General features: G+C 54.0%; 7 protein-coding genes across 7 annotated transcripts; 2 read left to right on the top strand and 5 right to left on the bottom strand.

The window, feature by feature from the left end:
- Positions 1 to 677: 677 nt before the first annotated feature.
- LMH87_003006 (uncharacterized protein) lies at positions 678 to 5,998 on the bottom strand (the record flags this gene model as incomplete). The annotated part of the gene is made up of 3 exons (XM_056194556.1): positions 678 to 3,788; positions 3,864 to 5,848; positions 5,944 to 5,998. 3 exons carry the CDS (start codon positions 5,996 to 5,998, stop codon positions 678 to 680), a joined length of 5,151 nt encoding a protein of 1,716 aa, XP_056051482.1.
- Positions 5,999 to 10,176: 4,178 nt separating this feature from the next.
- LMH87_003005 (uncharacterized protein) lies at positions 10,177 to 12,123 on the bottom strand (the record flags this gene model as incomplete). The annotated part of the gene is made up of 1 exon (XM_056194555.1): positions 10,177 to 12,123. One exon carries the CDS (start codon positions 12,121 to 12,123, stop codon positions 10,177 to 10,179), a length of 1,947 nt encoding a protein of 648 aa, XP_056051481.1.
- A 2,461-nt stretch (positions 12,124 to 14,584) lies between these two features.
- On the bottom strand, positions 14,585 to 15,152 carry LMH87_003004 (uncharacterized protein; the record flags this gene model as incomplete). Its single annotated transcript, XM_056194554.1, has 2 exons — positions 14,585 to 14,983; positions 15,048 to 15,152. 2 exons carry the CDS (start codon positions 15,150 to 15,152, stop codon positions 14,585 to 14,587), a joined length of 504 nt encoding a protein of 167 aa, XP_056051480.1.
- A 2,334-nt stretch (positions 15,153 to 17,486) lies between these two features.
- On the top strand, positions 17,487 to 18,351 carry LMH87_003003 (uncharacterized protein; the record flags this gene model as incomplete). Its single annotated transcript, XM_056194553.1, has 3 exons — positions 17,487 to 17,727; positions 17,777 to 18,059; positions 18,114 to 18,351. The coding sequence occupies 3 exons, from the start codon at positions 17,487 to 17,489 to the stop codon at positions 18,349 to 18,351; spliced, it is 762 nt and encodes a 253-aa protein (XP_056051479.1).
- A 383-nt stretch (positions 18,352 to 18,734) lies between these two features.
- On the bottom strand, positions 18,735 to 20,379 carry LMH87_003002 (uncharacterized protein; the record flags this gene model as incomplete). The annotated part of the gene is made up of 2 exons (XM_056194551.1): positions 18,735 to 20,110; positions 20,178 to 20,379. The coding sequence occupies 2 exons, from the start codon at positions 20,377 to 20,379 to the stop codon at positions 18,735 to 18,737; spliced, it is 1,578 nt and encodes a 525-aa protein (XP_056051478.1).
- Positions 20,380 to 20,910: 531 nt separating this feature from the next.
- LMH87_003001 (uncharacterized protein) lies at positions 20,911 to 22,582 on the bottom strand (the record flags this gene model as incomplete). Its single annotated transcript, XM_056194550.1, has 3 exons — positions 20,911 to 21,734; positions 21,794 to 22,280; positions 22,346 to 22,582. 3 exons carry the CDS (start codon positions 22,580 to 22,582, stop codon positions 20,911 to 20,913), a joined length of 1,548 nt encoding a protein of 515 aa, XP_056051477.1.
- A 388-nt stretch (positions 22,583 to 22,970) lies between these two features.
- LMH87_003000 (uncharacterized protein) lies at positions 22,971 to 25,139 on the top strand (the record flags this gene model as incomplete). The annotated part of the gene is made up of 2 exons (XM_056194549.1): positions 22,971 to 23,820; positions 23,878 to 25,139. The coding sequence occupies 2 exons, from the start codon at positions 22,971 to 22,973 to the stop codon at positions 25,137 to 25,139; spliced, it is 2,112 nt and encodes a 703-aa protein (XP_056051476.1).
- Positions 25,140 to 25,421: the final 282 nt, after the last annotated feature.

The raw sequence follows: 25,421 nt of genomic DNA, 5'->3' as shown, positions 1-25,421 counted from the left end.
TGCCAAGTAGCCAATTGAACCTTCAGTGACAAGCTATGCTCCTCAAGGCGCTGAAAAGGATTTCAATATCAAAAACGTAAAAATGGCGGGCTGGTTCTCCTTAAATACCTGGTACACACCCTGACTTGGCTCCTGAAAGATGACGACCCAGTCCTCGATGGTTGGTTAGGTCGGGAAAAAGGCGCCAGGCAGGCCTGCCGACGATAGAGCGTAGGCCCACTGGCGCAGGCAGCAGAGCCCCGCTACAGCACCTGTCACAGGCTTCACTTCACTTGCCTACCCTAGGCACAAGGTGCAGATTCAACGTCAGTGCAGCTCTTTGCTTCACAAGACTTAGGCAGCATTTCGACTCCATTTCAAGTCTTTTGATTTCGTTGTTTGTTTCTATTTCAACACCCACAATTCCATTATTCGCCAACTCGTCACCTAGGCTGCTCACCCAAGACGTCGTCGATACAACACCATCAATACACAACTCCTTCAATGAAATAGAACATGTCCCACAGTCTATCTATCCAATCTATGCCCAAATCGCTATATATGCTAAAAGTGCTTTGCTAAATCATATATGCCAATAGAAATCTCATGAAATTTCCTGACTTCGTAAATCCCCCAACGCCCATGCTCAGAATTCGCCAAAGGAAAAAGAAAGACTCCCAATCAAAGGCATGCGTAAACTACGCCCGTCCCATGAATTCATTTTGTCGCAGGAAGCTCGTCGCGAGCTCATCGCCCCCCCGTTCTGCCGCTTCCATCCAGTGCACCGCGACGCACATCAATCCCGGGTCGTTTCTCACGTCGCTGCCCTTGCCCGCGGCTTGCGTGCCGCTGCCACTGGCTGCACCGGCACCCTGCGCTCCGATGCCGCTGCTGCGCTTGTCGTTGCGCCTGTACTTGTCCATCACCACCTGCTTAAAGACCTCCCGCGGCCTGGAAAGAGGAAGCGTGATGCGCTCCACAAACTCGGGGTTCGAAAGGTAGAACAGTGCCAGCTCGCGCTGCGCCGTCGGGTAGCCCTCCCTGGCGGTGATTGCCCACATCTTGCCCACGTCCTTCAGTTTGTAGGTTGACGACGGCGGCGGAGGAGTGCCCGTAGACGACTGCACTGGGGCACCTCCAGGGGCCATGTCAATAGCGCAACCCCGCGTCTGCGTGTGTGTCGCAAACACTTCATCCGCCATCTCAACCATGGTACGGCACACCTCCGACTTGAGCTTCAACGCCGCTAGACCTACATCCCAGAAAGCCTTGCTTCTGTCCGGTCGATCCAGCACAGCTGGCGACACGAAAGACGAAATCAGCTGCAAGTCACGGTACAGCTGCTTTGGCCGCATGGAAGGATCTTTGAGAAGCTTCATAAGCTCCGTAATTATGGCGTCTGACCCTGACGCCCCGCAAAATCCACCGTTGGCACCATAACCGCCATAATTGCCCGTGTGCTGCATCCGCTTTTCCTGAATAGAGTCGATGGCGCCGTCAAGGGTCGTGCGTCGAGCGCCTAGGTCTCTCGTGTCTTGGGCAGCCATCTCCGGCCTCCATTTTGCTTTTTTGCGCGGCGAAGCTGGCATAGACGCCACCAACAAGTGCTCAAGTTCCTTTAGAGCATGCAGCTTGGTATAGGGATTCGGGTGCACCGAAAACATGGTCAAGAGGCGTCGGTAGGCGTTTCTGAAAGGAAACTCCGGATTGTTGTCCTTTGGCTTTGCAGGTTGAACGTCTTCCGTCTGAGTGAGATAGCCTGAGGCCGGGCTCGAAGAAATATCCACACCATCCATGCGCTCCACGGCACACTCCCCAGCACCACGAAGATTGCCAAAGCTCTTCTTCTTCTCAATGACCCTGGGTTTTGTCAAGTTGCGGCTTGGTTTCTCCTTGAGTGCATTCTTTCGCTGCGCATGTTGCTCTAGAGCATCCTTGCGATCGATACATTCTTGCCCGAGCTGCGCCACCCACATGTCCGTTTCGGAGCCGTTGGATAAAAGTTGGCTGCCTAGGTCAGACAGTAACAGGCTTGTCAAAGACTGCCTGAGCTCCGACAGAAACCTGGCCCGATCGCCGTCAGCAACATGCTGATGCACAGTCTCGTTGGATGATGTCGCTGTAGCCGGCCGACCAGTGGAAACACTGCTGTGGGATGCCAGCGCTGCGTGGTGCGGGGAGCCTGTAAATGTAGCCGAGAGGTTCGTCAGGCTGGTGGTAGGGGAATAGGCGCGAGAGATAGGAGATATCGGTGGCTGGAAGGGCGACCAGAAAGTGTTGGCCGAATCCGTCGTATGCACAGGCGAATATCGATCAAAGGTGTCATGGCCATCAAGCACCTCGGACAGTGATGCCGCATGTCTAGCAAAGCCATGCCGCACAGATTCCAGGGAGGCATTTTGAGAGCTCATATGCCTCAAGTCTCTTCCAAAGGCCGTTGGTCGCAGCGTAGAGTAGGTTTGTCTTCGCTCGTTTTCACTCATAATGCTGCCCGTGTCATCGCCTACCCAGCCCTGGTCTCTCTCACGCATTTTCATCCGATCGTACATTGCCTTATCTCGTTTGTATAGTTCGCTGGACCACAACACAGGCGCCTCGCGAATAGTCTCGCCAATCAACTTTGTCACACACCTTTCCACCTCGCAGCAAAAGCGGTGTATTCTTTCCTCGCCCTGACAGAAATTTTCGATGCCGTATTGTTTGATCCAAGCAGACGTCATCTCTGCTTGCTCATCGGTAAGTTTATTCGGCCCACCTTGATCGGGGGACGCCGCAATGATATCCAACACCTGAGACTCGGCTCTGTTTATATATGAGCTGCTCTTGCCAGATCGCGACGTCGGTGAACGCCAGCGGCTTGTAGTGCCCATCGCTCTCAAAGCCTGGCTTATGTCGCGACTGTGCTCGTATTCCTTGGAATTACGCACATCGGCAATGTACCACATCTTATCGCGGATCGCTCTTGTCCGCCTCATCATACGGTCGATCTGACCCTCAAGTCGCTCTTGGCTTTGCTTGAGCCAGACCAGCCAAGCCTCGTACTCTTCAATAGCGAGGGCCGATTTGGAAATGTAGTCTCTCGGCTCTCGCGAAAAAATGTTGATGAGCGCCGCATATCCGTTGCGCCGCAGAGATTCCGAGTTCAGCCCGCGCAGCTGGTTCAATGTCTTCCAGTACATGTGCGATGACACAAAGTCGGAATGCGCCTTGGACTGGGACCACGCTGCTTTGAGCATAGTAACTAGCGGCGCTTCCTTTTCGGGTTCTGTTGGGCTAATGCTGGGCCGCGGCGACGCACGTGGTGAATGAGATCGACGTAACGAGACACCCCCAGTTGGTTCCGGGGCGAGCTTATCGCGCCTGGAGCTGCGTCTCGAACTCGACTTTTTCAACCTGGATGGACGATTCGAAATCTCCACATCACTAGCCTCGGCTTCCAGATCTCGCGGAATCTCGTATTCTTCGACTAGCTTCAGGACTGCATCGCGGAGCTGATAGTAGCCCTTGTCGAGTTCCGATGTCGATGCAGTCTCATTGTCATATTCACTACTCGACGAGTTGCGCTCGTCGTGGTCTTCGTCTGCATCATAGCTGAGAGTAGTCGCCAGCTTCTTGCCGTCGGAGGAGACGAAGAGCACAACCCAGCGTTCCGCGCAGGGGTGGCTCGCGCCTCGGATGACATCTGGGCCCATGTTTCGAGTTAGTTCGTGAAGAGCTAGCCGCAGCGGATAGCCGTCATCCTCGTATTTGTTGAGCTTGCGTTGCAAATCCGGCTCGGTGATTGTGGGCGAGTCTCGCACTGAAGTAGTCTTGCCGGAGCCATCAGCATGATCGTAGCGAGAGGCAGCCTCGCTGAAAACCGAGGATACACTAGTGCTAATTACCGATGCAGTCTCAAAGCTGTTTCTGGGGTTGGAAAATGCGACCGGTTGGGATGCGGAGGATAGGCCGGAGATGGAGGCAGCGCCGGATTTGAACGTGCTGGAGGCGGAGGAGAGTGGGCGGCGTTCCGGATACAGAGCGTTCACCAGGCAGGACAGGTCGGCCGGGCAGAGAACTAGATATGGATGGACCTCTGCGGTTTCGCGAAGCGAGGTTATCGACTTGGCAGGCAAGAGTCGAGAAGCAGGAGGCTTGTAGTCCGAGTTCTGGAATCTGGCGAGGATGCTCTCAACGTGGACGCGGATGTGCTGTGGGATATCTGACGTTTTGGCAGAGGCAGACTTGTTTCCGCTCCAGAGCCCGGAAACGTATTCATGGGCCTTCATGGCAACCTTTTTCAGAATCTTTTCCCTGGCATAGGGGGTTATGTGGTGCTCGGTGAGCATTCCATGCGACTCTGGGTGGACAATGACGCCAAGAAAGAAGACAAAGAAGAGACACCTCCAGACGAGCCACTTCGCGGTATTGTCGAGATACTTACTGTCCAGCTTTTTGAGGACGGCGTTGCCAAGTTCAAGCAGGCCGTCCGGGATTCCAGTATTGTCCGGGTCATCCACAATCTCAAAGAGCTGGTTCACGGCATTCTCGTAAAACTCGCGGGCAGCAGTCTCGTCGGCTTGGGTCCAGTCAGATATGTTGAGGCGGGTGCCATGCTGGTCCTCGGCCCTCTCAAGGAGAAAGGCACCGTCGGACAGGATCTTCATAAGGTACCATTCCATATTGGACTTTCCGGACCATTCGCGCATCATTGTCCAACAGTTGAGGACGCAGATGAGAAAGTGCTCGCTTGAGGACTTGGGCTCCGAGATGAGCCTGGCCAGGACAGAGGCCCAGACATCCAGGCGTTTGCGGTCCTCGCTGCTGTCGGGACCTGCCGAGTTAGCAAAGCAAGTGTGGATGAGAATGGAAAGCGGATCGTGGCGCTGGAAGGACATGAAGCGTTCGACATCGCCCGCGCTGTGGCGATGATGGATGGAAGAGTTCCGGGCATAGGAGCGGTTGTTGGAAGACAGGACAGATTCCACGGGTTCCAGGCCGCGGTGGGGGTTGAGGAAAACATTGAGCTCCGAGCTAGAGAGAGCCGATATCCTGGAGGGCAGATAGTCCGGATTGTTTCGTATCTCGGAAAGGAATTCGAGAAAAGAGTCTCTAGCAGAAGCAGATATGTCGTCCAAAAAGGTGGCAGCCGGGCGTGAATTCGAGTCGCCATTGGGGAGGGCTGAAATGGTGTCGACGCTTTCCGAAGAGCCAAGGATGGGCGAGGACTGTGATTCCAGATCAGGTTCGAGAAGCGCAAACCTCCTGAGCTCGTCGCAGCTCTTTCGGACATCCTGAATGGCGTTGTATAGGGCAGCAAAGTTTTCCTTTTCATCCCTGCGGAAGCTGTCGACCAGGTTGCGGTGGGCAATGTCACCACAGCGCGTCAGCCGGGCACCGAGCGCTGTGCTGATAAGGGTCCTTTCCAGACGAACACGGGTAATGTTCCTCTTGCGGGCTTGGTATCTGGACAGGCGGGCCAAGTGGGCTAGCTCCTGGAGGGTGGTGGTATCCCTGGGCACCGGAAAGCTATGGTTTGTGTAAAGCGCAACGTTGTCGATGAGCGACCTGGGCATGCGGGCAGCTAGCCTATCTCCATGGATGGTATGGGACCTCGTGGGAAGCTCCTGGGAGGGATAAGTAGCCATGGGTGGTAGAGCGGCGGCGGTGGTATCGGTCACCAGAGGCTTTGCGGCCTGGGGACCGTCCTGGAGACGGGTGGGACGCAAAGCCTCGTCATTCCTGCGGGAGGGCCTGGCATCTAGGGTTCGAGAGCTGGAGCGGCGCCTGGGACTGGGTGAGCGGTAGCGACCGGATCGGAGGTGCTTGGTCGAGGGGTCTGTCGAGGTTGGCTTTGCGTTTGCCTGCGCGGGCGAGGCGAGTTCGGGAGCTATGGCGATGTCAGCAAGCTGCACGTTAAAAAGGTATACGGGGGCTTAATGAGCTGCAAAAAGGTTCAAGCTCGAGTTGAGTTGCAAAACATACGCGGCGTAGATTGCGTGCGAACCGGAGAAGAGAGGGAGCGCTGCATGGACATCATAATGGTCCCATGGAGGTGAAGCTATTCGGGCGCCAGGCAGCTCGAGCAGCAGCTTCACCAGGAAGCTACCAACGGGCCAGCAGGGCGGTCAACTGGGCAAGAAGAAGAGCCAGAGCAATGTGACACGGGTAAGCGAGTTTGGAGGTTGGAGAAGAAGGAGAAGATGGCTGCGGCGCAAAGGGAGGATATTTGTTTGCGCAAGAGACGAGTGAGGCGTTGTGCGACGAGGATGATGGCGGTCGCGGACGATACGTAGGTAGGTAAGGCGGCGCGGCGGGCCAGTGTAGCGGTGGCGGGCCAAGCTGGCAGCGGGTAGAAAATACCAGTCTGGTAGCGTCGGCAGTGGAAGAGCTTGTGGAGGGGCCGTTCAGAGGTGAGGTGAGGTGAGGTGGGGGCGGGGACGGTCCAGGTACCGGGGGAGCGGGGGGCAAGACTGGTGAGATGGAGGAGGAGGAGGAGGAGAGGAAAGAGGAAGAGGGAAAGGGAGGATGCTGGTATTGAATGAAAAGAATGGAGAGGATGCAATGGAGAGAAACGGAATACCTGACACGATACGAGGCCGGAAGAAGAAAGAAAAGGAGGCGACGCGATGTTGGAACGTGTGACGAACACAAGCACCCACCCACCAGCACCAGCACCAGCACAGAGCGACAGCACCAGATGTGCTGTACAGTATCCGTAACTTGCAAGTCGAGTGTGTTGTAGGCCGCGATTGCTGGTACGGACGGGGAAAAGGTGGCGGGTCTACAGTGGGTTTACGGCCAGCACTTCAGAGGCAGAGGCCGCCGCTGCAGGGTGGACAAGTCAATGCACACCATTGACTACCTACCTTACCTTAGGTAGGTAGTTAGTTGGTAGGTACCTACAGTGGGTTGTGCCTACAAACAGGCTGGTTGGCTGGCTGGCTGGCTGGCTGGCTGGGGCGAGCCAACGCACCACACACCTTTTTTCATGCACAAGAAAGAGAACTGAGAACAAGTTGCAAAAAGCACATGCATCGAGGTATCATGTATATGTACTGCCAGATTTCGCGCCGACGGATTGGCAGAGACAAGTGCCGGCGCATGCGCGCTACTGTAGGTACTGGGGTGTGCCGCAGGTATATGGATGGTCAAGTATAATCGATTGCTGCATAGATGCTCGAGACCAGCGGGCTGGACATTGGTGCAAACACATGTGCACATTAATCAAAACAAAAAGCCAACCTTGCATCAGGGACCCGAGGAAGCCTGCACACGTTTAGATGACTGAAGATGCAGATGCAGACAACATACGCAGGTAGAATGGTCTCTGTCCGCCCGCCGCCGGATGCCAGCGCAGACCACAAGTACACGGTACAACAAGCACCTATAGTTACCCGCTGCATCTCACCCCGATGTGACGAGAAATCTCTCGTGGCCCCTCCCCTCCCGGCCACTGGCAAGGGCAAAAAGGACAAGACAAGTGCAGCATCTCTCTTCTCTTCCCTGCACGGTGGACATGACCAGGTGGCATGCAGCGGTTCCAGAGCAAAGCGGCCGCGCTAGGCCGAGAGGGGACAGGCGGCCATGATGCCAGCGCACCGCCATCAGCTGCCAGCTGGACAATGTCAGGGGACACGGGCCGCTAATTAAAGATGGGAGGTGGTGTCAAGTCGACAAGTGTGGTGAGGACCGTGAGGTGTGCGTCGAGAGTGTCGAGAGTGTCGAGACTCAAGTGTGATGAGGTGTGTGTGCCCGTCAGCCAGCAAGCCTGCAAGCCAGCAAGCCACTCGCCAGCTATACGGAGCTTGTAGGAGGAGAGACCCCTGTATTGCCTCCTGCAGGACATGCTCAAACTACGACGATCAACACGACTCTTGAACAGCAGGAGAAGAAAAGAAAAAGTGAGAAAAAGTGACGAGCCAGACAACCGACTTGTGCTCGCATTTCAGCCCGTCTAGGGGTCCCCTCCCAAACTGTCGGGTCTTTCTGACTCTTTACTGGTAGACAGGCAAGCAGGCAGTACACACATGCCTTGCTGGGTTTTGCTTTTTCCTCTGCCTACCTAGTCCAAACCCGGCCATGTGCAGAAGTGCATCGGGGCAGACAGACTCAAAAGAAACAATAAACCCGAGTGAGCGAGAGAAGAAGGAAGAAAATAGTTACGTGCCAGGACTGGATAAACGCAGCCATGCACCGCGGCTCGTGACAAGTCTCAGGCGAGACCGCGGAGAGAAAAGGGAACGAATGCTGTCCAGTCACAAGACCTCCTCTCGTTGATGCATGTAATGCCTGCTGCCCCTCCAGGCACAACCACGCATCACCAGACTACTTGGACGTGCAGCAAAAGAGGAGCCTACACGTGGAAAGTTATGCGCAGAGTTGACTATAAATATAAATATAAATATATATAGAGAGAAGTGGGGGGAGAGAGAGAGAGAGAGAGAGAGAGAGAGAGAGAGAGAGAGAGAGAGGGATAAAGCCGCAGAGATATTTATTGACAGCTTCTACTGTCAGACATGAACCAGCTTCTCATATTACCATAAGAAACCAGGACAGACAAAATACCATGAAATAATCGCAAAGCCCCGTCACCCATCGACGTGTACAAGGGCCCACGGCCGCGGCGCGCCATGACAGCCAAAAGAAATAAAAATAAAAACAAAAATAAAAAAAAGGCTGTCCCGCTGCTGATGAGTTGGCACTGCATCAACCGTGCATGCTTTCTTCTGCCTCGTCCTCGTCCTCCACCAACCACCAACCACCAACTAAACCGAGCGGGCGGCCCCTCCACACCTCTACTCGCCCAGGTAGTTAGTTACCTGTCGCCTGGCTTCTGCAGCGCATACCATCCATCCATCGATCCATCTTGACTCTCTCTGGGGGGCCGCTCGCAGCAAACCATCTCGTCAACTCAAAAAGCCTCGTCCTTGCTTGCCTGCCCACCCGTCCCGTCCGCCCGCTGTTTGCGCCGAGGGACGAGGCCCCGTCTTCCCACCAATCTCGATCCTCCACGCACCGCCCGCACCCCTCTCACCAGTTGCAGCACGCTGCACACCACCACCACCACCACCACGGATTACACGCACGCACGACCTCTTGCCAGCGCACAAGACCAAAAGCCCAGGCCCTCTTTCCGGCCGTCCTCTTCCTTTCCCTTTGCTGTTTCGGCGCCGGCCAACCAGGAAATCCAACGAGAACGGCCTGACTCGGACGTCGCACCGTGCACTCGGCCAATCGTGGTTTTCCACCAACGCCAGCTTCCCACCGCAAACACACCAGTCGGGCCATCTACAGCAGGCTGAAAAAGGCACGAGTTTTTTTTTACGCGCTCACCTCGTCGGAAACACAAAGCAGCACACGTCACCCATGGTAAAAGGCGGTCTTGAAAATCTTGCATAAATCCAATAATTACTATGCACAACCTGCGGTCAGACACCAAAAACCTGCAAGCCACGGTGTCGGTGTAGTTGGTCACTAGCCCACTCACTCGCGACCCTGATTTACCGCCCGCCCGCCGCAGCAGCCCATCGACCGCTCCGCCTTGGTCACACACCGACGGCCATGCTCCCCAGCAGCAGCACGCCCGCCCTCGCGGGAAATACCCCAAAACGTAGAACGGCCAAACGCCTGGCACCGACGCCTCATCAGACAGACCTCTCCTCTGCAGCAGGCCCGTGTGCTACTCTGCAGAGGCTGCTCCGCCTCTTGTCTTACCCCAGCTCGTCCCGACCGCTCGGTACCGTCCTGCGCGCCCGGACTTTGACTGTCACGCATACGGACACGGATTTTTTTTATCATCACTATCGGCATTTGTTCATTCATATTTCTCGTGTGTGTAAACGTCTTTGAGATCTTACCGAGAGACGAGCCTTTTGAACCTCTTTGCAGAGTACAGTGCCATTTCTGTCAGTCTCCGTCATTCGTAAGAAGGTGCATATAAATCCAAACTGGGTACTGCGTTCTGGGTAGAAGCTCGCAAAGCATTCACAGTCAGCATCGACTGTAGACAGCAAATGGATAGATGCCTTCATTCTCATTGATAATAGACCAGCCCTCCCAGATAACGCCACGAGTAGTTGTTTCAACTCTATAGTAGGAAAAACATAAAAGTGACCCCTTCCGTATTCACATAAGCACTTCTCAGGTCGCGTTACTATACATACTCAACACCGAAAGAAGAATCAAAAAAGATGCAAGCTCAACACAGTGATTGCTTTAGCATTCCCGTCCAAAGCGGATATCAAACTCCTTGAGCACACTCATGATGCTGGCCGCCTCCACCTCAATCGCATTCCGTCCTCCTCGCGAGCTCTGCCTCGACGACGACTGCCTCGACGTCGCCTTGAGCTTGGGCAGCCACGAGTTGATGTCGTTGGCCGCCTCGGAAAAGTTGCGGTGGCTCGCCAGCGTCTGGTAGGCCTCGGCGCAGCTCAATCCCAGGCTGGGCAGACTCGGCAGCGTAATCTTTTCCTCTTCCCTCTTGTTGCTGCTGCTACTGCTGCTGCTGCCGTTGCTGGTGTTGGCTGCCGGCTTGGACTTGCAGCAGCCGCCGGCGCCGCCCTTGCCACCGCAGCATCCGCCTTGCTCCTTGCCAAACTTGGCATTCATCAGCCGGCAGAAGAGGCCCGACTTGGGGTCGGCCTGGCACTGCGCGCAGGTTCCGGGCGCGCCGGCGCCGCAGCCGCCGCCGCCCGAGGGCTTTGCGGCCTGGCCGGCCTTGGGCTTTCGGGGCGGCAGCTTGACGGCGCCGTCGGCCGTCATCTCCATGATGAACGGCTGCGGGGGCGCCACGTCCGTCTCTGACGGCGGCGGCGTCTGCACCTGTCGGGGGACGTTGTGCTGTGAGTCGGGAGGTGTCATGGCCGGCGTGGCCATGGCGGCATCAGCGCAGGCGCAGTACGTGCCGTCCTTGCAGAAGCCGCAGCTTTCCTTGAAGGATATGCCCTCCATGGACGACGACTGCATCATCATCATCTCAGACGGTGGGGGGTCTGGGATCATGGATGCTACTATTTGGGACTGCCGGCGGGCGAAAGCCGCGGTAAAATCCATCTCTTGATCAGCAGGTCTTGTGGACGACTCTTGACGCATCCTCTTGCCTGCGGCCCCGTGATTTGATGGCGACGACGGCCGCTTCATGTCGTTGGTCTGTGTGGTAGAGGAGCCTATGTCCTCCAGGCACTGGCACGTCGTTCCGAACCCGCACTTGCCACAGCCGGCCGTGGCTGTGGCAAGGACTTCCTCAGCGCAGGCACATCTGCCCTCTGTTGTGCAGTTTCCGCAGGTCATGTCTGTGTCCGCGAGTGGTGCCGCGTTTTGTGAGTCCATTGAATCAGGCGGCGTGATGATTTGAGAAATGGAAAAATCCCGGCTGGTTTCCGGGTGAGGTAGTCTGTGGTTGTTCGACATGCTCTGTCGGTGTTGCTGCATGCTGTGACGATGCTGCTGCTGCTCATGGGGAGATGGTGCACTGTTCATGCGTTCGCTGCGAAAGACATGCTCGCTTTGGCGACGACGAAGAGTTTCAGCTTCCGTCTCAACTCTGATCCTGTCCTGCCGCTCCTTGTCGAGCATGTTCTCGAGGAGCATGCATCGTGATCGGAATGACTGCACATCCAGCTCGAGGCTGTGAACTTTTTCCTTGAGATCCGCCTCCTTCTTGTCAAACTCTGCCCTGTACTGGTCCAGCTGCTCCTCAAGCTCGCCCACGCGCGCAGCCCGACGCTCGCGAAACGCCCTCTGGGCGGCACGGTTCTGTGCCTTCCGCTTGGTGGGCGGGGTATCGGTGGCGGGTTTCCGGCCGGGCTTGGGCCGCGGCGGGATAACCCATTCCTTGGAGGTCATGGAGATCTTGGGCCCTTCCATGGGCGTGCCGGAGGCGACGACAGCGGCCATGGCCATCTTGTCCGGGGCCGGGGGCACCGAGACGGAGAGTCTGGGAAGCGGCACCGGCTCCGGCTTGGGCTGCTTGGTGGCGGCGGTGACCGCGATGGGCTTGGGGTGCGTGGGAAGCGGCGCGCGCTGGTGTTGAGCCGACGGTGCGCAGGCGAGAGGTGCAGGGCCGGAGGCAAATGATCGGGCCTTGGCGGTAGATGGGCGCGACGTTGGCAACGGTACGGGTGAGGCCACGGATGACGGTGAAGATGCAGCGGTGCTGGCCATGGTGTTTTGGCGGGCTCGGTCGGATGTTTGCGGGCGGGCAGCTGATTTTGTGGGGCCCCTGGCTCGGATGTCCGAGACGGCCAGTGGGCTGGGCAGGGCAGACAGTGCTGCTGCTGCGGGAGACGAGGGAAAGCGCACCGCTACTGCAGCCTTGCAGCGCGGGCTAGGCTGAAATAATTCGAAAAGAAAGTTGTAGGAGTGGCAGAAACAGGAAGCCAGCCGCGGGCGATTTCCTGGATCTCGGAAGCTCGGTTGTGTCGCGGGGAAAGATAACGTGTGCGTCGGTCGGGCGGGCAAACGGCCAATTGCAGGCTGCGGAATTCGCTATGCTTTAGAATTGCCTCTTGCTGCAGTGTTACGTGTTTAATGTTTCGATCGCTGGTAGCGCTGACTCGATTCTTTTTTTTTCTTTCTCGGGCAATCTTGTCCCGTCCGTTTCGTGCGTCGCAGAAGCCGAGGATTAATGACAGCCCCTTATCAGATGGGAGATTGATAGCGCTGTAGGCCGTAGGTTCTCTGCATGCAAGATGCAAAAACCGCGAGTAAAATGTGATGCGGTGCAGAGTGTGTGTTCTGGAAAACCCAAAAAAAAGTGCGGGACAGCCCTTCTTTTGAGAAAAATGGCGTGGTCTGCTGGGGCGGGCAGCACAGGTCCGATGGTAGGAGGCCGCGACGAGAGACTGGGAGGGCAGGTGGTGGGCCAGATGCGATTGATAAGATGCTGATTGATAAAAATTTCTCACCAAGAAACCCAGGGCGCAGCCATCTCGAGCGCACTACGGAGTACTGCCCGCTTTCCTTTACACAGAACCCCACAATTTTACCCAACACTAACTCAATAGGTGAGCTCTGTTTCCGCCTTTTTAAAGTAAATGGTGGACGGTTGCGACATGGCGACACTCGGCTAGTCACAAGCCGAGAAGAACTTGGGGTGGCCGTCGGTAGAGTCCCTGGTGCGGTACTTGACGATGTAGCCTACAGCTATTACACCAGCATTTTCCATGACCACTGCATTCTACCCAGACTTCACTACGCGACTATGTCAAACACAAGACGCATAATCTTAGCTCCATCGCGGCAATTGGCCAAGTGAGACCCCAGGCAGCCCTTTATTTCCTCGTGAACCAATTTTCGCGCACTGTCGGCCCAGAATGGAGTCGAGTCCTTGGCTACTGGAGCACGAGACCCCTCATCATCCCGAACCCAGCTGCGCTCCACGAGTAAGTGTTTATTACCTTGCGCCAAAACTGCCTTGCGCAGCACTTCTGCCCCTCTCCACACCATGCGTCCCAGCCGAGGGACCGACCTTCGGGCTTGTCAGGCACTCAGGCAGCACGTATGATTTGCCGTTGCTCTGGATCCCTCAAAGCTCTTCGCCCCGCGGACCGATGTGCCATTGGTCAACACGAGCGTGAGTGAACCCCGCCCCAATTCCTGATCCCTGATCGGAACATCCCACTGGCAAACAATCCGCGCGTGGTTACCCTGCAGAACCTGCAAAACCAGAAACGCAACCTGCTCGGTGGCAAACCATGCAAAGAGCCGAGTTATTACTTGATGTTAGCAGTCATATAGACAGACATAAGGTCACGAGTAAGAGACAAGCAATTGTTTGGTATTGGAAAAAAAGAAATCGAGAACAGTAGGCGACCTGAGGACATCGTGTTGAATTGATGGGAAACTGTCCGAAAGGACAAATTGGATTCAGCCGAAAGGAAATTCAAGTAACAGAAGGCTGACTGGGCTCAAGAAATCATGCATAATTCTCAATTTAGTGAGCCGAGTCCGACTTTGGCCAACCCCCACGCTGCGGTCAATGTATGTCCCCAAGTCCCGCCGAGTTCGACCCCTCAGGCGCACATGGAGACGGCATCGTCTCGAGACTGACACAGCATCGATCTCAAAGTTAGTGTCAGCGTTTGTATCCCTAACCAATCAGTGAAGCAATTTTTTTGACGCTTCCCAAATTTACAGAAATTTAATTCTTGCATTTACATAAAACGCCCCCCCCCCCCCCCGTCAGGCTTAGCAAATCTCCTTTCTTTTGGTTCTTGGGTCTCCAAAGTTGATAGATGTCGCCCCGGCACGAAAGGAGCTTGTAAACAGTGCTGCGTTTCTTCCGCGCCCGCGAGTCGGGACCTCGGGTCCCTATGCACAGAGAAGAGACCTTATCAAGTCTTTAGAGGCTGCAAGTATTCAAATCCTGATATTTCAAATTGCATCTCAATCATTTCGTGTTGATATAATTATCTACCCGCTTCGACTCCCGCCAATCTCCTAGTACAAACTCCACAACCTTTATGCTTAGCATGGTCTTTCTACTGCAAATGAAGGAGCGGTGTTAGTGCTTCAATATTACTATCTCGTCCCCGGGAGTCTTCACGATCAATCCCGAGACGAGAACGCTTCGCAAATCTGCCGCCAAAATTGCAAGACCACACATCTTCTTCTCGAGACAAATTCAGAAGCCCGACTCTGCATGATGCGGTATTCCTTGACGCTTGACTCCATCAAGCCATTCCACTCGCGTCTTTGTAAATTGTTCGAACTGCGGTGCCAGCTTCGTGGCATGCAGACCAAAATCATCCACGGTACCAATTCGCAGAATGCTCATGCCCGGAAATCTGCTGCTGCGCCTGTACATCAGATTGCCACAGGTGGAGCAGAAACTGTCTTCCATTGTAGCACCTGAAGCGATGGTCTTGCTCTGCGCCCACCTTGTAAGACGATTCTCTCCTCGAACATGCGTTAGGCTGTCATCTTTAATGGTGAAGTTGGAGCAAAACATCGAGGAGCTGAGTTTGTGGCAGTCACTACAGTTGCAAACAAAGGTGTTGACCAGAGCATCTCCATCAACGGGCTTTTGTGTCGGAGGTGTCAGCGTGCGCAGCAGAGCGGACGGAGGTAGGCAGAGCCGGGCTTACAAACGATAGCTGCACAGCTCCGCAGAGACAGGTTGCAGTTGCAGTGCCATCAGATCTGACTCCTGAAGCGCCTTCTGATGGGAGAAGAATGTTTTTGTCAGTCATTGTTGGTAGGGGAGAGTACGAGTTTATTGCTGTATAAAGGCGCTTGTACGTCTACTCAGGAAGGAGCTTCATGCTATTTATTACAATTGGCCGCCGCATCCATCAGCAGTCTCTACGTAATTGTGACGAAGGGCTATCTCCTTCAGCGCCACGCTACTGGCTCGTCAGACGGAGGCGTTTGATCCAGGGACCTATACTTAGGTTTTCTCCCGTTTTCAGTTAGCCATGTCGCACTATCAGCGACGGCGGTAGGAGCTGACTCCTAGCGGCGAGCATCGATCTCGTGACTGCCGTAACATCCGAAAGACAGTCCCTGGTAGGACTGATCCAGCAGGGACCTCTCTTGTCAAAATAAACACAAGTATATTGGGAGGGTCAAAAGCAGTCGTTTTATGTGTTTCATTGCGGGGACGCCGGTACCGTTCCTGGAGGCGTTGAGAGACAAGTTCTTTTGAGAGATCATATTCGTGGACCCTGTGGGTCGGGATGGTGGCCGGCCAGCGCTTTAAGTAGGGCCGTGCCGCTCGTAATTGAACAGGGTGTCAAGCGTGCCTTGTCGAATTTGAAATGTAGTGACAATCTCGTCGAATTGTTATCTTCGGCGAATTCTCAAGCTTGACCTCTAGTTGTGAGCTATGTAGCTCGAATTCGCGATGTGGTACTTACAACGAGTGAGTTACTTGGCAAATCTTCCTTGATTCCATTGTTTACTGGAGAAGTGTGGGTGGAGAGATTCTACGGCGGAACTCGATCACTAAGATGGTCTGCTATTTTGCGGTAACTAACATGAAAGCCGTTATGGACCCTGCCAAGTATCATGCTTGTACCTCCACCCCTAGGCACTACATGTACCGCTGTAACAGGCCACGGTGCCTACGGCAGGGCCCTTACTCTACCTCTCCATCAATCATATCATACCCAGCTTCATCACGAAATTGACTATGGCACCACCATTAAAAGCAGAAGTCCAAACTTTACTCTTTGACGTGCCTGAGAGATTGTTCTCGGCTGGACACTTAGAATACATGGAAACAGGATTGACAGCGTCATCGTTGCACAAAATACTTTACTCCAACACGCATCTATATGTGTCATCCCTCGCTACCACTAATTGCAGACACAGACCCTGCAGCCGCATTAATCGAACAATCACTCAGCCATGGGTTTCAGGGAAACAATAACTTACGCGTTCGCATCGCAATGTCCTCCATGGATATCTCCATGCTGGGCGAGGCACTATTCCAAGTCTCATTAGTATCAGTCAAGCATCTGGTAGAAATGATACCTCCATGGATGGACATGAGGGAAAGCAAGAGACACATTTGGTAAGAAAAACTTACAGAGGCAGAACAAGCTGCATTCCCAGCATTCAAAGGCCCAACACTTCCAACTTGACAGCTGCTGCGCTTGTCGAAGATGAAACGAGCAGAGCAAGCGCCTAGGAGGGCGAAAGAAAGCAGAACGGAGCACTTCATTATTGCAAGCTGCGTAAAGAGCTTTTTTTGCAGGAAATTTGTTTTTAAAAGACTTGCGGTGATCTTTCAGGTGATTGTTCCAACAAGAGACCGAGAAAAGTAGTTGGGGCACAATGACTGTTATTTGTAGACTCGACGACTCGGTGAAGGCCAATTGCTCTCCCTTTCTGTTTTAGACAAAAGCTGAAAATTGTTTCAGACTCGAATTCCAGAGACCTCTTGCCTGGGTAGTGATCGCTGATGGATTCAGACTTGTCGCCTTAAGACTCGGTATGTGGCAATCATGTGGCAATGCAAATCGATTCTACCACCCATTTTCCCGAGCAAAAAAGCTGTGTGCTGATCGTGAGTGTTACTTATGATAGTCAGGAGAACATGCCATTTCCGTGGTCATTGACCAAAGGGCAAAAGCGAGCGCTACAGTGGAGGATGGCGGTGACTATTAGTGTCTGTTAGTGCTGGTGGGTATACTGTGTACCAGGAAGATACTTGGCAGTTCAGCGGCAAAAAAATACGATTACCTTTCCCCGGCCTTGCTACTTGGACTCACTAAGTGCACCCGCGACACCCATTTCGGGGTTCACGGGAAGCAGAAAGAGCCAAAGACTTTGCGAAAGTCCTCATCGGACTGAGTCAGCGGCTTAATAATAACTTCTTTCTTGTCCCTTAGCCTCCGAGATCAAGATGCTGCTCCTCCGTCCTCCGGATTACAAATTGGCCACCGGCATATAATACAGCGCGTCCCAGTAAGCAAGCGCACCCGCCCTGTCTACACAACAGAGCCGTTTTCTCTTTCTGAACAACAGTCACTGTCAAAAAAATTGTTCGTCGCAGTTTATCTCCTTTATTTAATTGGAAAATGTCTTCTCGAAACATACTTTTGGTCATTGGAGCAGGTCCTCGACTTGGACAATCTGTAGCAGACAAGTTTGCAAATGAGGGCTATCGTGTTGCACTGGCTGCGCGAAGCCTGACAAGTGGACTGTCCTCCGCTGGCATGTTGAAGATCAAAGCAGATCTCTCAGATCCGAATAGCGTATCAACAATATTCCAGACGGTGCATAATACTTGGGGCCCACCCAATATTGTTGTTTATAATGGTCAGAAATGCCCTTCTGAACTCACAATGCACGTCTCACCTTTGCTTAGGGGCCAATCGCATCACTACCGCCGTAGATGATCCCCTGTCTGCACCATTGGGCGACATCCAAGCCGCTCGTACGGTGGGCTTCGACAGTGCATACTTGGCAGCCCAAGAGGCATTACATGGTTTCAAAAGCCTACCGGACCAGCTGTGCAAGGCATTCATATACACCGGAAACGCCTTGAGCCAAATCGCCATACCTGGTGTACTGCCTTTTGCCGTGGGGAAGGTTTCGGCAGCGATGCTGATCGAGTATGCGGCCAATGCATATGGACCTCATGGATACAAGTCAGTCAGCGGTTCTGAACACCAGCGAGTATTGAGAAGCTAATAGAGGTACAGATTTTACTTTGCGGATGAGCGTCAGTCCGACGGCAGACCAGCGGCGCTTGACATTGATGGTGCTGCTCATGCCGATATGTATTGGGAACTGGCCAACGAAAAGCTTCAGTCGTACTGGCTGGTGACGTTTGTCAAGAACCAGGGCCGACAGGACTTTGCGGGTGTTGATTTTCAGGGCCATAACCGCGTGTCTCATTATAAACGCATGAGAGATGCTGCTGCTGAACGCAACAATTAAGTGGAATATGCAGCATCGTTCAGCATCTCTTGTCTTGAACTTTGCGTGCTTCTTCAATGACTCGACCCTAACCCAGAATGTCACAGTGTTTGAGACAATCGGCCGTGGGCTGATCGGGGCTCGGTAAAGATTTTTGACCATCAAAGCCTACGAAGATAAATGCTTCTTAATGTATTTAAGAAATTTGTAGAACATGTGATTTGCGAGACGTCCAAAACAGCTCCGGCGTGTATTACAAGAGCTCGTTGCCAACCGTGGCGACTCTCTAGGCGCTTTTCGCTTTGTCCTTGTAGGAACTAGTATGTAATTGCATAGACAAATAGATGGATCGTGATATTATCAGAAGCTATAGCGAAACCCCTCATTTCGTTTCTGTTGCCTGTTTATACATCCGACGCAGGCTTGATCTTTCGCAACGAAGCCTTCACAGGATTGGGAGCTTCGAAAATCTCAGTCATCTCCTCCAGCGACCGTCCCTTAGTCTCCACCGAAAAGAGGTAGCTAATAGTTGCCTGTATGAGATCCCACGCGATAAATACAATGTACGTTTTCCAGCCAATGTTTTGCAGGGAAATTGGGAAGCAGAACTGGTTAACGAAGGCAAGGCAGTGCACAAAGGCAAATACAAAAGCCAGGCCCTTGCCGCGTTGCTCGTACGACAGGCATTCGACAGGGTACAGGGCCTGCAGCGGCGTCATGCCAAAATTGTAGCACCAGCCGAAGATGAAGATGAAAGCAATGCCTGCGGAAGCTGCACTGTGTGCCTTGGTCGCGGCATAGATGCCCGTGCCGGCCGTGATGCCCGCGAAGCACAGGGAGCACGCTACAGACGTCCAGATGCTGGTCGGGCGACGGCCCATCTTCTCAATCAGGCTGGCACCCACGTAGGAGGCGACAGCAGAGATTGCAGTGTATCCGAGGTTGATATTGAGGATCTGTTCGGAGCGCGTCATGCCGGTTGTCATGAGCATGGCGGGCAAGTAGTAGCTCACGACAGCGTTGCCGGAGCACTGGCCCCATACCGACGGGATGAGGGCATTGAGCATGCGCCATCGCGCCGCACGGGTCTTGTACAGGTCGCTGTAGTCCCACCAGTTCTTGTCCGAGCCATTGAGCGAGATGACCTGTCTGTACTCCTCAATCTGCATCCGAACCAGCGTGTGGTGCGGGTTGCCGTCACCGTGGTATGTAGTCAGGAACTCGAGACTCTCCTTCTCGCGGTGGTGGGCAAAGAGCCATCGGGGCGACTCGGGAAAGAACATGACAAAAACGGCGACAATGGCAGGGCAGATGAGCTGGCACCACACGGGGATGCGCCACTGCGCGTCGCCGGCATAGTGCACGGAGCCGCGCGTGACACCGGCGGCCATGAGCGCGCCGACGGCATAGGTGCAATTGTAAAAGGCCGTCAGGACACCGCGGTATGCGGGCGGGCTGATTTCCGCGCACCAGATGGAGCTCGCGCAGCGGACGATGCTCACGCCGAAGCCCAGGAAAAAGCGACCCGCGACAAAGGCGGATGTATTCGTGGCCAGGGCAGAGAGAACGGTGCTGAGGACGACGATGATGCTGCCAATCAGAATGCCCGCGCGGCGACCCCTGAAGTCGCATGCCGGTCCGGTGAACGGCAGCGACACGACTGTGCCGACCGTATACATGGCGGAGATGTACCCGAGCTTGGGTCCGGTCTTGCCCACGCCAAATCGGTCACGGAAGGATTCCATGGCCGGCAGTGACCCAAAGATGGAGCCATCGTAGCCTGAGAGTAGAGGGGCTTCGTCAATGCCATGTCCATGATGCAGTAGGCGAAAAGAGGGGGACGTTACCATTCATCGTCGAGCACAGAAACGCAATCGCGCAGAAGCAGTACAATTTCAGCAGAGGGCGACTCAGCGCGGAGAGCTTTGCTGCGGCAATGGCCTCTGCCATTTCCTCCGCGGAGGGGTGCGCGTCGTAGTGCAACACCTCTGCCACATCGTCGCCGTTCTTCTCAATCGAAGACTTGTGCTCAGTAGTCATGTCCGCCATTGCGTCTGCCCAGCTTTTTTTTTTCTGGTGATCGATCCGGCTCTGGGGGAGGATATGGGGTAAAGACGGGGCCTTATCGAGGACTTGATGCCATGACTGTAGTGAGAAAAAGGCACGTATATAGCTCTCAGCTGGAGACGCAGAGGTTCACCATGGTGCACGAGCTTGAGCAGCCAAAGTGGCTTGGAGTTGTGTGCCGGAGCAGAAGACCGGCCTGCCTCCGCTGTCCGGCGATACGGCCTCATTACGGCTGCGGGCATCCGCTGTGGTGGCGCTGCGCGGCGCTAACACACCACTAGTTCAAGCCTCCAATACTATACAGGCCGTCGCCGAGGCCGCTCTGCGTACGGGCCCTGGCTATTATCATTGGCCTTGTTATGAGTAAGGATGGCTCAAGTGGCCAAGTGTCGATGCTCGGCGTACCATGGCAGACTCATCCGTAATAAGGATAATAGCAATAATCCGCAGTATAATGACAACTTGATTCTTTATATTGATCTATGTATCGCTGTCTAAGTAAGAGCTAGAGTGCTACGCATAGCCAAACTGCAGTAATCTATTGCCAAATTCCAGCAGATAGTAGTCTGCATAGACCAATCCGTGGTCCGCATATTTGTCCGTCCAATTCTCGTTGAAATTTGCAGTCGCGCATTTCAAAATGCACTCAAACGAGTCCGCAGCACAATCGGGCGATTGTCTCGCCACAACGCTGACGGATCCGACGCCGTTCTCTTGTCTGACGAGATTGAGCTTATCCTGCGCGTAGCACAGGGCAATCGTCTCTGTGACAATTGCCATGGCGGCCTTGTAGTACTTCTCAAAAAGCTCAAAATCGCCCGTGGTGACGACCGAGTTGGCTATCAGGAGCATGCCGTTGGCCGCAATCATGGCCGCCGACGTATCCCGCAGCGGGCTGTCCTCGTCCACCGGGGCGTCGAAATCCCACAGCGGGACATGTCTCCCTGCGCGGACGCCGTTCTGTGTCTGGTCGACACAGCTCGGCGCCGAAGCAAGTCGGAGAATGAAGTAATCAGCCAGGCCGCAGGCCGTGCGCAAAAATGTCTCGTCCTTGGTCCACGTGTAAGTCTGCGCAAAGCCCAAAATGGCCCACGCCTGCCCGCGCGACCAGGTCGAGGTGTCGGAGTAGCCCTGCGCGGTGAGGCGCTGGAGGATGTTGCCGGTCTTTGGACACATGTTGGCTACGTGGCATGTTGAAAAGGTAGGGTATTTGGCCCCTGGAGCGCTTGGCTCGGGACGCAGATGCGTCTCGCGGATGGTGTGCGCGTGGGTGGTGGCAATGTCAATCAGTCGCTGCGACGAGGCGTGATGGCCGGCATAGTAAAGCAGATCTAAATCTGGAAGGGCGTTAGAGCAATAGTTTAATACAAGAATTACAGAATGGACGTTGACTTACTGCACATGCTGTCAATAATTACCAAAAATTCCGATTCTTGGTCAACGAAATTGTTGCCGTTGTTAACGAATCGGTCCCAGCTGCGAATCGCTTGGGTCGTCTCGCTGTACCGGCTAGCCAGACTATCGGCAGCGTTGACAATGGACTTGAGACTGCGCATGTCCCCCGTTAATTCAAAGTCTCGTCGTAGCGCAGGTTCGACGATAAACCCAATGTCATGCGTGTCTTTGCGGTTCGACATTTCGTGTAGTGGCTCGGCCCACCGCCGACAGACCGTGAGCAGCTCGGATCTCAGGCGCTCTCGCAAATCCGCATCGCTACCTTGTTCGACCATGAAAGCCTGAGGGTAGCGGATCGATCGCTCAAGTAAACAGTACACACTTCCGGGAAAGAAGCCGCAGGTCCAGAACTCGGCGTCGCGGTATAGGTACTGCCCAGCTTTAGGGCCCGTCTGGGGGCATGTTTCGGGGAACGACTGCGGAGGGTCCTGATAACAGTCAGTAGGAGAAAAATGAAATATCGTATGTCGATTTGATCATCTCATGTACGCACCTCGCGCGTCAGATGCTCGACAGCAGTTTTCCAAATTTTTAGAATCGCGTTGTCGGAAAAGAGCCTGGAGATGTCGTCGGCGCCCATGGCTTGATTGGAATAAGTGGCGTCGTTCACGCTTTGCAGCCCAGTCTGTACTTTCAGCTTCTGCTTCATCTCGTCGATTCCATTTCGATTTTCATCCGATTTTGTCGAGCCGTTGCTGCTCATAGCAACGGGTAGAGTGGAAGGAGACATGCTGTTGTACAAGTTTGGTTTGTTCTGCGGCGTGTAGACGGTAATGTTGGCATTTTTCCCACTCAAAGGAATACTTAAAATAGTACAAGAAATTCGTGTCTACCTGCTAGTAGCGTTGCATCATATCAGGCTGCGCCCAAAGCACATCTGCGGCCTGCTTGACGATCATGGTCAGCCTAGGTGGGCCGTGAGCGGCGGGCGGCGCCGTGCTGCTCCCGGCTCTCCGTTACTCTACACCTGCATGATGCGCGCAGTTTGGCGAATCCACACATGGCTTGACATTTCGATTCCGAGCTTTTTAATCCAGTTCAATATCCCGTTAGCTGGATGAAGCTATTGGCAATTCTTGTCTCCAGCTCCGTTCTCGCCACCGCATCAACCACCCAGCATGCCGCCGCTGCCCGGTTTTTCGGACAATGGCTTTTTTAGCCGTGGTGAGGCTGTCGCAGCATCCAAGGCACTTCTAAAACCTCTCGTTCCATACTTCTCCGACGGAAAGGCTCGCATCAAGCTGCCAGTCACGTCTGGTGCCCATTTTGATGACACGGCCGCTGAGCTGGAAGGATATGCGCGACCGCTTTGGGTAGTAGCGACGCTTCTTGCTGCTCAAGAGCGCAACGCCGGAGAAAATGACACAGAAGCCAGTTCTCTACTTCAGAACTGGGTTCACGGCCTACAAAATGGTGTCAACCCGTTGCATCCAGATTTTTGGGGCGACATTGGCGACTGGGATCAGCGCATGGTTGAAGCAGAAGTGCTTTCTTTCGCGCTCCTCTCTGCGCCAGAATCATTCTACGAGCCGTTGAGCGAGACCGCAAAGGCCAATCTCAAAGCATGGCTGCAGGGTTTGAATGGCAAAATTATGCCTGAAAATAACTGGCGCTGGTTCCGCGTCTTTTCCAATCTCGCTCTTATCAAGGTGTGTGGCGGGGAAAAGGATGCGTACTGGCCACTTATCAACGAGGATCTGAACACACTCAACAAATTCTACATCGACGAGGGTTGGTCGAGTGATGGAATATGGCGCCCAGCTGCAGCTGATGCAAAAGATGAGGGAACGGGCGAGAATGCTGCTCGTGGGCGACACGCAGACTATTACTCCGGCAGCTTCGCCATCCAATTCAGTCAAATCCTTTACGCCAAGTTCGCTGCTGATATCGACCCTGAAAGATGTAACGTCTTCAAGAAGCGGGCATATGAGTTTGTTCAATCATTTTGGGCGTATTTTGACACTTGTGGTACGCTAACCTGGCCCTGTGACACTGAACCACGCAAATGCTGACACTTACATCTAGGCGCTGCTATTCCTTTCGGTCGCTCTTTGTGCTACAAATTCGCCATGGGGGCTTTTTATGCGGCCTTTGCTTATGGCGGCCTGTGTGACGATGCAGACCCTCTGACCTCGCATGGCGCTGTGAAGGGCATGCTTCTTCGTCACATGCGTTGGTGGGCTGCCCATTCCCAAGACAGCTTCTGGCCCGACGGGACGATGAACATTGGGTATTTGTATCCAAACATGTACATGAGCGAAAACTACAACTCTCCTCAGTCGCCATACTGGGCCCTCAAGTCACTCATTGTCATCGCCCTGGCAGAAGGCGACCCTTTCTGGACGGCAGCAGAGCTACCGCACCCTTTACAGGAAACGAGCGCGGAAGAAGGCGAAACGGGAATACAAGTTGTCAAGTCAGCGCGCCAGATTGTTTGCAACCATAAGAGTGGAAATCATCACTTCCTTCTCTCATCAGGGCAATTTTGTGTGTGGCCGATGAAGGCGACTCAGGCAAAATATGCCAAGTTCGCATACTCGTCCGCTTTCGGGTTCAGCGTTCCCACTGGCTCTTTACTTGCACAGATTGCTCCGGATAGCACGTTGGCTTTGTCGCAAGATGGAGGTGAAACATGGGCACAGAGGTGGATATCTATTGGAGAAACAGACTTCCGCCTCGTGGCAGTACAAGGGCTACAAGCATGTGTACCGGCCATGGTCAGTTGCTGGAAGCCGTGGTCGTGCGGCAGTGTCACTGTCGAGTCAACAATCATCGCCCCCTGCGCCAAGTGGCCCGATTGGCATTTGCGCATTCACCGAATCCGACGAGAGGATCCGTCGGATACGCCCTTTGTCGCCGTTGAAGGTGGATTCGCTATTTTTGCGCCTAGAAGGGCGGACAACCGCATTATCCAAACGGAAAAGTTGCTGGATACAGACCTTGCGTCTTTTAAGAGGTTGAAAGATCACGAAGTGGCTATAGAAACACCGAATGCCGCGCTAGTTGTATCCGAAGCTGGGGCAAGTGGCATCGTCGACTTCACATCAGAGGGTGACGACGCGACAGCCCGCGGTGATGTTATGCGTCCGGATCCAAACACAAACATCATGACAACCAAGACAATGATTCCGAATATCCGACACGAGAGGAGAGCTTGGTTGGCGCAGGATATTGTTATTGCGTCGGGTATCTTTGCAGTGGCGGGCAAGCACGACACCATGGAGGCTCGATGGCGCAGACGGCCAAGCCTATCATTTACACAGGAGGGAAATGTAATATTATCGTAATAAAACTGTTGGTCAAACGTCGACAAACAGAATATCAACTGAGTCTAGAGACCGGAAAGTTTATTTGCAAAAATTGACAGGTATGAAAATATATCACGGCAAAGAAGACATCTATTCCTGGTGTAGAGAAGACCAGATTTAGTTGTAGGCAGTTGCTCAGCGAGCTTGGACTAGTCATTGAGTCGTAGCGTTTGACGTGCCGAAAAACATTAGACTCTGAATGGGAATCAGACCACGCGAATGAAGAAACTATACCCCTGTCTTCGGTAGTTAGGTCTGGAA

This window comes from Akanthomyces muscarius, chromosome 3 (assembly GCF_028009165.1).
Source record: "Akanthomyces muscarius strain Ve6 chromosome 3, whole genome shotgun sequence".
Lineage (NCBI taxonomy): Eukaryota > Fungi > Ascomycota > Sordariomycetes > Hypocreales > Cordycipitaceae > Akanthomyces > Akanthomyces muscarius.
Note: the sequence above shows the minus strand (reverse complement) of the source record. Positions and strands in the feature narration are given on the sequence as shown.